The sequence below is a fragment of the Rutilus rutilus genome (assembly GCF_951802725.1).
Source record: "Rutilus rutilus genome assembly, chromosome: 18".
NCBI lineage: Eukaryota > Metazoa > Chordata > Actinopteri > Cypriniformes > Leuciscidae > Rutilus > Rutilus rutilus.
This window is the reverse complement of record NC_140231.1, coordinates 17,381,754-17,396,771: the sequence shown is the minus strand read 5'-3', so window position 1 is coordinate 17,396,771 and position 15,018 is coordinate 17,381,754. Positions and strand designations below refer to the sequence as shown.

Sequence of the window (15,018 nt, the reverse complement as noted above, 5' to 3'; positions counted from 1 at the left end):
CCTCCAAAACACGTGAAAACGCCTATAGTGACAGGCAGGTAGGACATCGTATTATTGCATTCGGATCAAATGCAATGATTGGACAAATATTTTATGGTCTTAAGCCTTTCACAGATGATATATAAACATGTGCTGGTCAGAATTATTTGCCCCCTTGGTAAATATGATCAAAGATGGCTGTAAAAAATAAATCTCCATTGTTAATCCTTTTGATCTTTTATTTAAAAAATCTAACCTTTCATTAAAGTAAAATAATTGAATTTTCATTTTTGGCTGAACTATCCCTTTAACAGCCAAGGGAAGACTGGAAATTATGGAGAAAAGGGAGCAAATGTCGTGAGGCGGATTTGAACTTGCAACACCCATTTGAGCAGCATGGCTCAACGTGTTAGAGCATTAGCTCAGTCTCACAAGTGGTTTCAGAACCCCGCTTCACACTGGAAATGTAATTCATTTCTTAGTTGGTAGCAGTTTTTGCTGTTTCTGTTGACTTGTTTGTGCGAGCGTGTGTAATCATGTCCACTCACAGATACACCATGTCTTATGTGCCTCATTGCACGCCTTCCTTAGCACAGTTTGTGTCAGTCTGATGAATCACAAACATGACATTTCTTGCGTAGAATTAATAACGCTATTACTATTCATGAAAGTTCTTTTACATGGTGGATTTTTCCTAGCAATGTTCAAAGACATTTACATTTCGCAAGCAATTTTAGATATAGAGTTCCTGAATAAACATGCATGATTACGTTCGGAGAGGCTGTAATCAGCTGCCACATTGAAGAGATTCATTCAGTGTGTTAAGTGTAGAGTTACTTCCACTTCTGAATTCAACAGACACGCGTACAGATAAAATACAGCGCCGATCACCCGTCTTTCACCCCTTCTGGACTATCTGCTGACAGTTGTTTAGCATTCTGCAGAATATGAATGCATTAGCATTTCTGTGCGTGTGTGTGCGCAAACGAGAGAGATGGAGTATTGTCTGTGTGAGTGTGAAGTGAGGAAACTTGGTGAATGAGTGGAGAGAGAGAGCTAAAATCTCTCCTCCATCTGTTCTATCATATGGACAAGGGAAATAGAGAAGATGGCCTGGCTTTCAGATTTCTCAGAGCAAGCATTAAAACCTCATTTGAGCTTTTGACATGTTCCCTTAGACGCTTGAAGCTCCCTTCAATCTCATTTTCTATTGCTGAGTACAGCTTTTCTCTTAAGAGCAGCGGGATGTATCGCTCTGTTCTCTCACCGTTGGCTCCGTCTTTAATGTCAAAGGAAAAAGAAAATTCTCCCTGGCTCTTTTAATTGTCTAATGCCGTTTTTGAAGCGTGGCAGAACGTTCACTCGACTCTGTAAGAATGAAATGGCATATCACCATCATGTTTAATCATTAGAAATGTATGTCACAGAAATGGAAATGTCATGTGTGACTTGAACTGACATTTAGCAGACATATGTCTGTGTGTGCGCATGTCTGTGTATATGTACATCACACACACACACACACACACACACACACATGTGATGTCAAATCGATTAATCGCATCTAACAAGTTTTTGTTTATTTATTTATATATATATATATATAAGTGGTGGTCAAAATTGATGGCACCCCTGATAAATATGATAAAAAATGGCTGTAAAAAATAAATCTGCATTGTTTATCCTTTTGATCTTTCATTCAAAAAATTCACAAAAATCTAACCTTTCATTGAAGTAAAAGAATTGAAAGTGGGGGTAAATCACATTATGAAATAAATGTTTTTCTCCAAAACACGCTGGCCATAATTGTTGGCACCCTGTTATTAAATACTTTTTGCAATTTCCTTTTGCCAAGATAACAGATCTGAGTTTTCTCCTATAATGAATCCTATAATCAGGTCAGGGAACTGGGGCGGTCATGGCAGAAGCTTCATTTTGTGCTCAGTTACCCATTTTTGTGTTGATTTTGATGTTTGTTTTGGACCGTTGTCCTGATGGAAGATCCAACCACGGCCCATTATAAGATTTCTAGCAGAGGCCGTCAGGGTTTGATTTTTTTATTTGTTTGTATTTGCTAGAATCCATAATACCATGTATCCGAACAAGATGTCCAGGACCTCCAGCAAATAAATAGGCCCACAACATATAAGATCCAGCAGTATATTTAACCGTAGGCATGGGGTACTCTTCATCCCTGTTTGCACCAAACACATCTGCTGGGTTTGCTGCCAAAAAGCCCTTTTTTAGTTTCATCTGACCACAGAATCCGGTCCCTTTTGAAGATCCAGTCGTGTCTGACAACTGAATATGCTGGAGTTTGTTTTTGGAGGAGCGAGGAGGATTTTTCTTGAAACCCTCCCAAACAACATGTGGGGATGTAGGGGTTGTTTGATAAATTTTATTTTTTTTTGGCTTTCTGACCCCCAAGACTCAAGTAATCTCTGCAATTCTCCATCTGTGATCCTTGGAGAGTCTTTGGCCACGCAAACCATCCTCCTCACCGTCCATTAAGACAATATAGACCCATGTCTTCTTCCAGGCAGATTCGTAACATCTTTAGTTGATTATAACTTCTTAATTATTGCCCTGATGGTCAAAATGGGCTTTAGCTATTTTCTTACAGCCTCTTTCTATTTTGTGAAGCTCAACAATCTTTTGCTGCAAATCAGAACTATATTCTTTAGTTTTACTCATTGTGATGGATGATTCAGGGAATTTGGCCTTTGTGTTTCCTCATATTTAAACTCCTGTGAAACAAGAAGTCATAGCTGGACAAGTTAATGTTCCTAGTCACCCTGGTGTGCTTAAAAATGTAAATATTAATGGGAATATACTTCAGAGATATTTTTCTCATAAAAAAATTCTAGGGGTGCCAACAATTGTGGCCGACGTGTTTTGGAGAAAAACATTTATTTCATAATGTGATTTCCCCCCAATTTCAATTCTTTTACTTCAAGGAAAGGTTAGATTTTTGTTATATATATATATATATATATATATATATATATATATATATATATATATATATGGGCCATTCTACAGAATTGGTGCAAACTGCTGTCCCTCATCCAAAAAACACATTTGAAAAGCATTTAATTATTAAAATCTTAGATGTTTACTAAGATCCTTCAATTATCTATTGAAACCCACAATATTTAAGATATCAGTAAGCTTTATATATATAAAATCATCATTTATGGGCTACTTTCAATTAGGAGGTGGCTGTCCCAAACCCTAACCCCTAAATTTCAACTTGTGAAAATGATATTGAAATTTTTTTTGCAAATTTTTCCATTCTTGTTTTAAAAATATATATTTTTGGGTAAAAAAAAAAAAAAGAAGTTAAAAAAAAATTATTTTATTTTTTATTTTTAAATCATGAAACTTTATCTAAAAAAAACATGTCCTGCATTTTCATGTCACTACCAAAACAGTGAATGTTGTAGTCCATTGGCTGAGACTGATTTTAATCACACCCCTACATTTTTGATCAGGAAATATTCCTGTGTCCCTCTCTCTCATGTGCTATATGGTGAGTAGATTGATCCCATCATTTTGAGGTAAATGTGTTCTAAAGTCTTAAAAATCTGTGTGTAACTTTAAGGAATGTCACTACCAAACTCATTTTTTCTGCTATTGAGAGAACTTTTTTGGATGTTATTCCATAATATTTAGTTGTTATATGTGTTCAACTGTTCTGACCAGTGATTGCTAACCATGTGCTGATTAGCATCTTCAAGCTAGGCTCAAAAGTATCTAAAATTGTCACTACCAAAACAGTCACAACCGAAACATGTCTTGAAGTTTCGGTTGTGACATTATTGTTTTGGTAGTGACAAAAGGGAACACATAATCCTTTATTTGGAGGAATAAACTACATTTTAGTACAGTTATGCAAATAATTACTACTGTAGTATGTTTTAGTAGTGTTTTAGTATGCAAGATTCTGTTAAAATTCTGTAATGTGATGAGGTTATCAAAAACACAGGATGATGGTGAAAAGACAAAAAGAGGTGGAGACATTTTGCAGGGCTTCCACACCACCTAGCACTTCCAGTGAGGGTGATCAGACACCAGTGCACATACACACTGGGGGTTAGGGTTAGGGTTAGGTTAGGGTACACACACACACACACACACACACACACACACACACACACACACACACACACAGTTCAGTGGTTCTGGAGATTTATCTGAATGAGGAAAATTATTCTGAAATTAATGTTTTATGTAAACACACACACACACACACACACACACACACACACACACACACACACACACACACACACACACACACACACAGTTCAGTGGTTCTGGAGGTTTATCTGAATGACTCATAAACAAAATGTTGAAAATGTGAAAATAAAACAAAGTGGTTCTGAGTCTACATTGTAAGCTGTTGTTTTGTTTTAGGAAGAAAAATCTATGAGCATACTGTACCTCTTCTCACTTGCACCTCAAGACCCAAAGTATAGAATAGCTCTCTAAGTGTTCTTATAAGATATTGACTGTCAGATGTGTGTCTGCTATATGTACAGACTGCATATGTGCATCATAGTTATTTATTTATATTAACATAAAATGTGGACAGTCTGATTCAGCCATGGCAAACTAAGTATTGTGGTCACTACCAAAACATTACTGTCACTACCAAAAATGTACAGTCACTACCGTAACATGGGATGTTTTGTCAAAAATAAAGTATATTGAATTATCAACTAAGATGTTATGATAGTGTTTGGTTCAATGCATATTCAAACTAATGAATCCTTAACTTTGAAATCAGTACGATAAACTTTATGCCTTCTACAAAGAAAGATTGGGTTCAAAATACAACAAATCTCATAAATTACACTTAAAATATTATTAAAATTATAATCTTTATTGATTTAACCTGTAAAAATATTTTTTAAAAATAGAAAAAATATATATTTATAAGGTAGATGTAAACAATCTATATATATATATATATATATATATATATATATATATATATATATATATATATATATATATATATATATATATATATATATATATATATATATATATATATATATACGCATATTATGTCAACAAAAACTTTTGTTAGATGCGATTAATCGATTTGACATCACATATGTACAAATTGCAAATGTTTTGTAGGGTGTCTCAACTAGATGCTACAAAGTTTTATGATATTTTATCCAAGTCCTCGTTAATAAAAACAGAGGATGTGGCATTGTTCTCTCTGACCTTCAGAGCTTTCGCCATTTCATGCTCCGTGTTTTTGTTCTTCTGTACTAGATGCCTGTCTTTTTGTCCCTTTCTGTTCTCCGAGGGCTTGAAGTAATGTTTACCGGCACAGATTTCCTCTCAATAGTCAATTTAATTTTTCCATTCCGTTCTCCATGCTGACACAATGATGTTCAGCCTTGTAATTTGTCCTTTTTTGTCGAAACCCCTATTAAACGGGTAACCATGTTGTCATGGAGGAATGAATATGTGAGAAGACTCTCTCAACCAATTATGTTACACATATTTTGCTGACCTTGTTCTTCATTGGCGTGCTGCTTAAATTGTTCCGGTCACTATTATAGCTTTTTTATGTGTTGTGTTTGCTTAGACATCCGGGTGGGAAATTAAATGGCATTAACATGACAGAAACATCTCCCCTGTTTTAACGTCTTTTTTTGTTGTTTTTTTTGTTTTATGGCAGCTGTTGCCATGGAGACAGCTGCTCTACCCACGATGCCTGAAGCACAGGTTGGGGATCACAGCCTTGATGTGGTTTCAGACCCACAGTCAACACTCACTGTCATAAACCCTGTTTGAGTGTGTTTGAGGCAAGCTGAGGTTGATTGTGAACATAAAGCATTTTCGCTGCTAGTCATCAGTAAAAGACGAGGGTATTTACATAAGGCTGATTGACTTCAGTGATTGCTTCGTCGTTCTTCTGTCTTCTCTGCTTGTCAGAATCTGTTTCTCACCGTCACTACTGTCTCTGTCTTGTTCATGCTAGGATGTAACTAAATCTACAAAAAATTTGTTTAAAGGAAACCAAATGTCATTTACTCACCATCATGCCCTTCATATTATTGACTTTCTTGTGTGAAGAACAAAATGTATTTTTGGTACAAGAAGCCTTAAAGTCTCCCTTAAAATAATCGTATCCCTTAACTCTTAAAACCCTTAAAAAAAGTTTTTCCAATGAAAAATTTATTCATGCCTTAAAACAGAATGAATGTAACTCTACAGCCTTGCTTCAATTAGTAAATGCGGATCCATGAATATGCAAATGAGCCCAGCCTCCACTCACTCATACAGACTCTTCTACAAGTCAATGTATCAGAATGGTAATGCGTTTTATGTATCGCTCTTTGCAACGTCGGACACATAACGGTAATTAATATGATTAGCCTTTGGCTTGACTACATTATCAAACAGCTAATAATGTGTTGCTAATGTTACACAAACCATGTTCCCGTTCACCATCTCGGAGTCAGACAGCTGCCATCTAACAATCAGCTTCCTAACGAGCTTTGAACAACTCGGAACATCAGTGGAGAAAGGCATATAGTTCATCATGACGTTGTAATATGCATCATATACATAATTCACCCTCCATATTGCTAAATGTACACGATTTCTTATATCAACAAAAAGATATACCGGGATAACCTTGCTTCTCTCCCGATTCCCCTGCTAGTTCGCTGTTAATGATATGCTAAAGCCTGCCCCCTCGTGACGTGATTGGTTACAAGGTAGTTTGTGACGTAAGAAACACCGGGGATTTCAAACCGCGCTTTTGAGACTGTCAGAATGCTTTGAGATGGACAAAATGCTCAGCAATGGTGTTGACTTATGAATTTGCACGTGGTTAGTCTTAAAGCAGTGATTCTCAACCAGTGGGCCTCGGAGCGCCATCTGGTGGGCCGTGTAGGCAGTGGTAGACTACCCCCAAATTAATTTTTATTTATTTTTTAATTTACAAATCTTATTTTCTAATGATCTAATTGTTCTTATGAATTTATATGATCAAAAACACTCAAGTCAAGTCAAGATGCATTATCTAAAAGCTAATTTAGGTTTAAATATCACAACACCAATCACGTCAGATTGAACGTTTGTTTGATCAGATGCAGTAACATTGTTACTGTAATATTGTTAATCGTTTTCTGAAAAGAAAAGCAGATGTGGGAGACAGACCTGTGCAGGGAAAAGCTTCGAAGTGTGTGGTGAGAAAATACGACGCTGAATACATAAAATTTGGTTTTATAAGGGCAGGTACTGAGGGGGTCGCACACGGACGAGCGTCTACAACTCTTGGTATCGAACACTGGACGCGCACTTTCTCAGTTTATGGCCAGCAATATCGTTATGTTTAAGGACATTACGAAATTAAGATAATGTCTGTAGGCCTACTATGTTATGATTGCAATTAAATTTACAATTACAATTAAATACAATCGTTGCTGAACACTTTACCTCAGGACGTACATTAACTGAATTAATTGAGAATCTCACCTGAAAATCCGATCATTTTCATCCACGCAGCTGATTTCTGTAAATTTGCATATAAAACTAAATGTATCTTGCAGCACAGGGTGAAGTCAGTATATAGGCTACATTAATGACGCTTTGAGACAAATATAATGTAGTAAATTTAATATAAAACTATGTAAATGCCTCTCTGTGGCGTGACAGGATTTTGAACAGAATCTTGAGCCATAGCTGGCGCTGCGGACAGACGCCGCCGGTGTGCGTACACTCATAGAAAATATTGTTCGAATTTTAAACGTACAATATGTAACATTTTCGCCGCTAGGGGTCGCTAACCTCTTACAATAACAAAGGCGTAGTTTGATGACGCAACATTTGCTAAGAATTATGGATCTTGTCGTCAACGTCAAGCCAACCGATCTAATAATGTTTAAGGATGAGTGAATACATCAATGTTTTTATCATGACTGTGGTATGAAGCAGGTCGGGATTGCTATGAGACAGCTATCAGCTCCACACGCGACGCGAGTCCCGCGGATATAAAAGGAATATGGACTTTTTATTCTACCGAACTGCACGCAAGTGCAGAATTACTACTCACAGGTCAGTTTATTAGACAAATTAAACTTGTGAGGTAACGCAGCGCTGTTTCACTTGGTCTGAAATTTGTTGTTCTATGTGTTAGTTTGTCTGTATGAGACTAGCAGTAAGCTAGATCAACATTAGAATAACATACAGATCATATTCTAACATTTTATCATTGTTGAACTATATAACATTGATTAGTTTTATGTAAATGTGCTCACCTGTTTAATAAAGTACATGTAGGAGCGGTCGAAGTCTCGGACGTGGAGCTCTCATTTATATAACTTAAGTTACTGTCTATGGGAGCTCTCGGCATCTCGAAAACACCGCGCTGATATTGATTCTCGTTTTAGTTCTCCTTTTTTATCCAAAGTCTGCTTGCCATGGTCCATAATGTTTGAAACAACAACAGCGTGCAAATAGACATTACGAACTACACAGTTGTCCACGTCTGTCGCCTTGGTTACTATCAGAGGGCTCTGGTTACTATGGCAGTACGAGCGAAAACCAGGGACAACGCGGATATGACGCCATTGACGGCAACAAAACGGAAATAAAGAAACGGTCCGTGTCTTCTAATTAAATTGCAAATTTCTCCTGGTTCGAAAGTTGTTAGAAACAGTCGGGATAATGTAAGTACACACACACACACAAAAAAAAAACATAGATATAGTGATTTTTGCTATTTTTAAAGCAAAAAAACAACATATTGTACCTTTAAAGACATGCCGCTGCGCTTCTCGTCCGGTGTGCGACCCCCTTCAGCCGAAGGCGCATGTGGAGAAATGTTGTTGAATGTGGATTCAGGTGTTGAATGTGGAGAAATGTTGTCATATGAGGCACTAAAACCATCAAAGCTGCAGTCTTTTTGATACAAGGACAGTTTTCATCTATATAGCTGACTTGACCTTCTCTGCTACCGTGGCATAACAGATTAACAGCAGAGTATATCATTGTGCTTTTAGAATTTTCTGTTATTCTGTGTTCATACTATCATATGTGGAAAGGTGGTCCTCGGAATGTTTTTAAACACTCATTGGTGGGCCATGAGTTGCAAAAGGTTGAGAACCCCTGTCTTAAAGCACATTAAAAACACCACATAGACATTTTTAAAGGAAAAAAATGACATACAATTGATTATTACAGCCCCATATTACTTTCTTTCTTCCATAAAACACAAGAGATTTTTAAGCTGTCAGAGCATGTTTTGAATACGAGGAAAATAGATTTGATGCTATGATTTGATAAGTGATTTAGACTGTGAACCTGCAAAAACTGTGAAAGCACTGTTAAAGTAGTTTATGTGACTCATATGACCCATATTCCAAGTCTTATGAAGTCATATGTTTTTGAGTGAGAAACAGGCTGAAAATTCATTATTCACTGACAATCATCTTCACACCTCTAAAAATGTGTTTTCACCGGGTTTGATATAGATCCGAAACAACGTTGTTTTTCTCATTCACGTGACCAACTGTGAATTAATTTACGTAGAGTTTGATTTCTACACCAGAGGAAACATTATCAGTAAACAACGACACATTTCCTCACGAACCTGTCAAATTACTTCAGAAGACTTCAATATACCCGCACAAGTAGTAAGCGCTGCTTTTATGAAATTTTAATGCTGCTTTTGTGTCATTTTTAGAGCTTGGCTGTATAAAATCACAATCCACTTTCCTTATACTAGAGAAACATTCTGTCTAAGATCTCTAGATTTGTGTTTCATGACAAAAATAATATGGGGTCAGGATGACATTTGATGGTTTTATGGTTATACACAAAAAAATGAAGGAAAAAAGTAACTGTTTTCAAAATAACTTGGGAAAAATTTTTTACTCAAAAATGCGGTAAAAACTGAAATCACAAAAATTGTGAAAACAACCGTTTTCTGTTTTATTCCATTCCTGTGATGGCTGCTGAAATTTCAGCTTTGTTGTTACTCCAGTTGTGAGTGTCACCTGATCCTTCAGAAATCATTCTAATATGCTGATTTGCTGCTCAAGAAACATTTCTTATGAACTTATGAACCCATATTATTTTTCCACTAATTTCCCTGATTGTTGGTCACAGCTCTGCTCGAGCCCTCTCTCTGTTTCTCTTTCTCCTTTCAGTCATAATTCCATATTTTGACTCTTACATGAGAACCAACCCCAAAAGTCCCTCCATCTTTGACCTCTCCTGTCTTTTGTCATAGCCTGTCGGCAGACCCGGTTTATCCTATGGATGTTGTGAAGTAATTAGAAATTGTGTCAAGCTGTGAAAGTCATAATTACTCATCTCTCTCCCTCCTTCTTTCTCACCCTCTTTAGTCCTCTCAGTGGAATGCCATCTGTCCTCCTCTCTTGCTTTCCTTCCTTTCCTCCTCTCATTTTACCCATTTAATTGCCTGTCTGTACCTTTCTTGTGGGCACTGTGCACTGTCTTGTTTATTTTCATCTCTTTCATTGCGGCGGTCTAATAGTTTTAATCTGCTCGCCGTATTTCAGTGTGTCGGAGTGTGAGAAAGTGCTGAGAATGATAGATGTTCTCAAGTCTGAGTGTACAGTCTTCATGTCTTCTCGCGGTCTCACAGGGCTTGCAAGATTTTCGAGCGGGTGTGAGTGTGAATATCAGCCAGAAATTTGAAGGGTTTGTTGTTTGATCTCAGTCTGTGTTGGCAGCCAGTTATCAAGGATGCTTTACTCTCCAAATACTGTGTGTGTGTGTGTGTGTGTGTGTGTGTGAGAGAGAGAGAGAGGCAGTGTGTATCCATATTTGGCAGCTGAGAATGGCTTAAGGACGAATTGGATTGCATTCCTGCGAAATTTGGGGACAGGATTATGGAGCCTCCTATTGGGCTTTATGTGGTGTGTGTCAAGATGTGGCCTAGTAAGAGGCAACCTGCTGTCTCTGTGCCTTTCTAATAATCCGACCTTACCACAATGTACCATCATTTACACTAAAATATACAATAATTGCTTCAATAAAACTGGTAACATGGTATTAGACACAATTGTCATAAAAATAAATAGAAATCCAAATAAAAATGTATAAATTTTTACATAAGATCCCATAATGATTAACCAAGATTTTACAGTAGTAATAATATTTGTAGTTGTGCTTTCCATGAATAGCATACATTTGATGTCCCATTATTTTAAAGACATAAATCCAGTTTCCGTTGGAGAGAGAATTGGATATATTAGATATACATTTTTGTAAGATAATATTTTATGGAAGTAGTTTGTTGTAAATGTTAAATGCATCTGTCAAGCTCAACTGTTCGACCTTAAGTTATTGTACAAAAATTTACAAATGACAAACAAATATTTATTTTTAATGGGAACGAACATTTTCTTCTTCTTTTTTGTGTTGTAAACTGTATTCAGTTATGGACCTGAGGTTGGTAACAAGGTTGCAACAAATGCCACCCTCATAAAAAATAAATGACACAAAATCATAATGGCATGTTTATTTAGTTTGACCTTCTGAGGCAGACACACAACATTTTCTTATGAAGTATTTCTTAGCGCTCTGCTATTTAAAAAGTGCTATTATGTAGGCCTACCAGGGTTTTTCCTGCATTCCAAACATTTTAATGGTCACCAAAATTAATAGGTGTTCTGGAAAGGATTTATTTGATCATTTAATGTGACGATACCTGCCATTCTGCAGTACTGGTACCCGCTGATAGCTGGCTACTTCAAAATGCTCCCATGAGTGTTTGTGTAAGCGCTCTGTGAAGAGTGTCAAAGGTTTCTATTTACAAGTTTTTAAAGCGTTTATCTTTGAAGCAAATCACAGAAATATCTGTTGAGCGTGTATTAATCCACTCTACACCGCTCAAAATGGCTGAGTTTTTGTTCATCGTGAGTTCTGCACGCTTGTGAATCCTTCAATTATAACCAATAAAGTATAAACACAATGTCAATAAGAGATTTACTGCACAGCGTAGACAGCTTATTGATTATAATGGGCGTTTTCGCAGGAGGGCAGCTTTGTGTACCTGTCCTGACAGTGATAATTTTTTCCTGACAGTGAATTATATTCATGAATGAATAGGATAAGTTAATATAACAAACTGTTTCTTTGCATTAATTTTGGATTTATTGTCAGTACTGGGCTCACAGTTCACATGGAGACGAGGATACTTTATACTTTGTGTGTGTGGATGGCCACCAGTGAAGACCATTTTTGACCTAGGAAAAACCCTGTGTGCACTATTTGTGGATTTTGCCTAGAACCTGTGTGGTTTGAAGGAAAGTATGAATATCCGTGTAGATGTATTTAAGGACCACAAATATCTAATTAGCCATTTTAAACACTAGGGCATCACACAATTTACCCCCCCCCCCCCCCCCCCCCAAAAAAAATGTTTATAGTATTTTTGACTTTTTGTTAGGACATACAATTTTTCATAGCTCAATCCATTTCCTCTCTTTCCTCAGGTCGGTTATGAGAACGCAGGCACAGTGGAGTTCCTGGTGGATAAACATGGTAAACATTACTTCATCGAGGTCAACTCCCGTCTGCAGGTGGAGCACACAGTTACTGAGGAGATCACAGAGTAAGTGTCTCCCGTCTCTGTTTGCCTGCACATCTCTCACACACACACACACACACACACACACACACACACACACACACACACACACACACACACACACACACACACACACACACACACACACACACACACACACACACACACACAAACAAACAAACAAACAAACAAACAAACAAACAAACAAACAAACAAACAAACACACATACATTAGGGCTGTCAAAATTAAAAATATTTAATGCAATTAACGCAGCATCCATTTTCAGTAAAACATCTTCTGGCTAGCGCTCTTATTCATGCAAATGCTTTTAAACCATTCAAGTGCGTCAGGCACAAAAGAGAACGCGCATTTTACTAGCACGTCTGTGAATCTCTTGTCTGTATAACACACATGCGACTTGTGTGCTCAGAAAGCCACTTCAGACAGTACTTGAATGGACAAAAAGACACAAAATTATGTAATTTTTGCAAACACAGTATTAATTGAGTTAAATTTAGTAATGAACATAAAGAGTTGTGAGAAAATGTGTGTCTGATCCACGTCATGTGTGGCAGTTCTTAAAGTGACAACAGCCTAATAAACCTGCTGCTGTCTGTGATTAATGTTACCCAAAGAACAAAAGAAAAAGAGAATCGCTCACTGCTCTTGACTTTATAACATTTGTAACATCTGTATAACAAGAATTCATCAATTTTTAATTTATTATTTATGCAGCGAAGACTGTAAAGTTTGAACCTGTTAGACCTACCTGAAAATCTTAAAGCACTGTTTATAAGGTTACATGGGTCAAAAACAGCGAAAACAATACATTTTGTGCGTTTTGACAGGGCAAGTCAAAATCTGAACAGGTCTGACTAGGCCAATAGAAACAATTTAGCCCTGATATATTAAAGGGCACAGGTAAATGTGGCATTTATTATAATGGGTTTAAGGTCACTTAAAGTAAAAGTTGATATCTTTTTTTAAAGCCTATAAATGTTAAAATGTATAGCTTTCAATTACACTGTAATGCTGAATGGCTATAATTAATGTCTAAAATTAAGAAGAAGAAAAAAATTCATAGATACCTCAGTATTGGCTTCTGTGATACTGACCTACAGTACTGATACTACTATAAATTAAACAAATATTTATATAGGCTACTGTCTTTGTTTTTTCTACATTAATTTGAAGATTAAATGTGAAATTATTTAAAGATATAAAAAACTTTCAAAAAAATTAATAAAAAATTAATTGATTGACAGCACTAATATATCTGGCATGTATGCATGTATGTATGTATGTACGTACGTACGTGTTTATTTATATTTATATAAATATATCATATATATATATATATATATATATATATATATATATATATATATATATATATATATTTACACACACACACGTGTATATATGTATGCGTTTATAAAATGTATTTTTGATCACCTGACTGCCTGGTCTGACATTTATTCTGAGAAGATCCCTCTTTTTTTCTTTTTCTTTTTTTTTTTCTACAAAATAATGACTCTGCTAAATATTCGTTGACATTTATGAAGACATTTTGTTTGGCCAAATGCAATTAAACTTGCATAACTGTGGGGCGATGTTCAGCAGCCCTATAACACTAATTAACACTCAAAATTTGTATTGTACTCCGGCTGTTAAAATGTCAGTGTGGAAAAAAAAAAGTGCAAGACATCATCATCTTAGACCCTTTGAAACCTGTAAGATTCTCAGTGGGCTTGTATCTAAAACGAATCCCTCCTCATTTTACTGAAAAGCTCAGATAGAAGTGTGTCTTGGAGAGAGGAGCGAAGTGCTTTGTTGTCATCTTATTCATCCCAGAGGCAAAAGACGCCAAGGAAGAGAGTAAAAAGTGGTAGTTTATGTGTAGTGGGTGGGGGGGAGGTGATTTTTCTAACACATTTTGATGCCAGCACTTTTTTTTTTATATTGACTGAATTTATATTGTGCTTATAAGGGTAAAATGATTATTAAAACTTAAAGGATTAATTTATATGTTCGAATTTTAATTATGTACCCAGGCACAGTTGAATGAATACATGTGATCCTGACTTTTCTGGACGATTTCCATCTTTGCTGCTGGTTCAGACTGGGTGAATTAGTAGAGCGTGACTGCCTGTGCGAACGTACCAGGGTTCTATTCATTATAAATGTCCATCTTGTCACATGAAATTGAGGCTGTCAGCTCGCAATTGGCATTGCGTGGCAACCCAGCTGTTAGAGAGAGGCTTTGGAAACGCATATGACTGTAATGAACTTGATTTCCAGCTCTCTAGCCAGCAGTGGGGCTTGTATGCCAAGACCTTCACCAGCAGCCACCTTCTGTTCCTCATACTGAGTCACTCTACACCCCACTTGCTCTGCTATCTAGCTGGCTTTTACACTGGTCTGGGATCAAGTCTTCACA

The 15,018-nt window shown here is 36.6% G+C and overlaps 1 protein-coding gene across 1 annotated transcript in view; it reads left to right on the top strand.

Moving 5' to 3' along the window:
* pcxa (pyruvate carboxylase a) overlaps positions 1-15,018 on the top strand; it is a 128,179-nt gene that overhangs the window by 16,676 nt on the left and 96,485 nt on the right. The window contains exon 8 of the mRNA XM_084387119.1: positions 12,483-12,601. Coding sequence (XP_084243245.1) covers positions 12,483-12,601 — 119 coding nt within the window. The remainder of the gene's footprint in view (positions 1-12,482; positions 12,602-15,018) is intronic.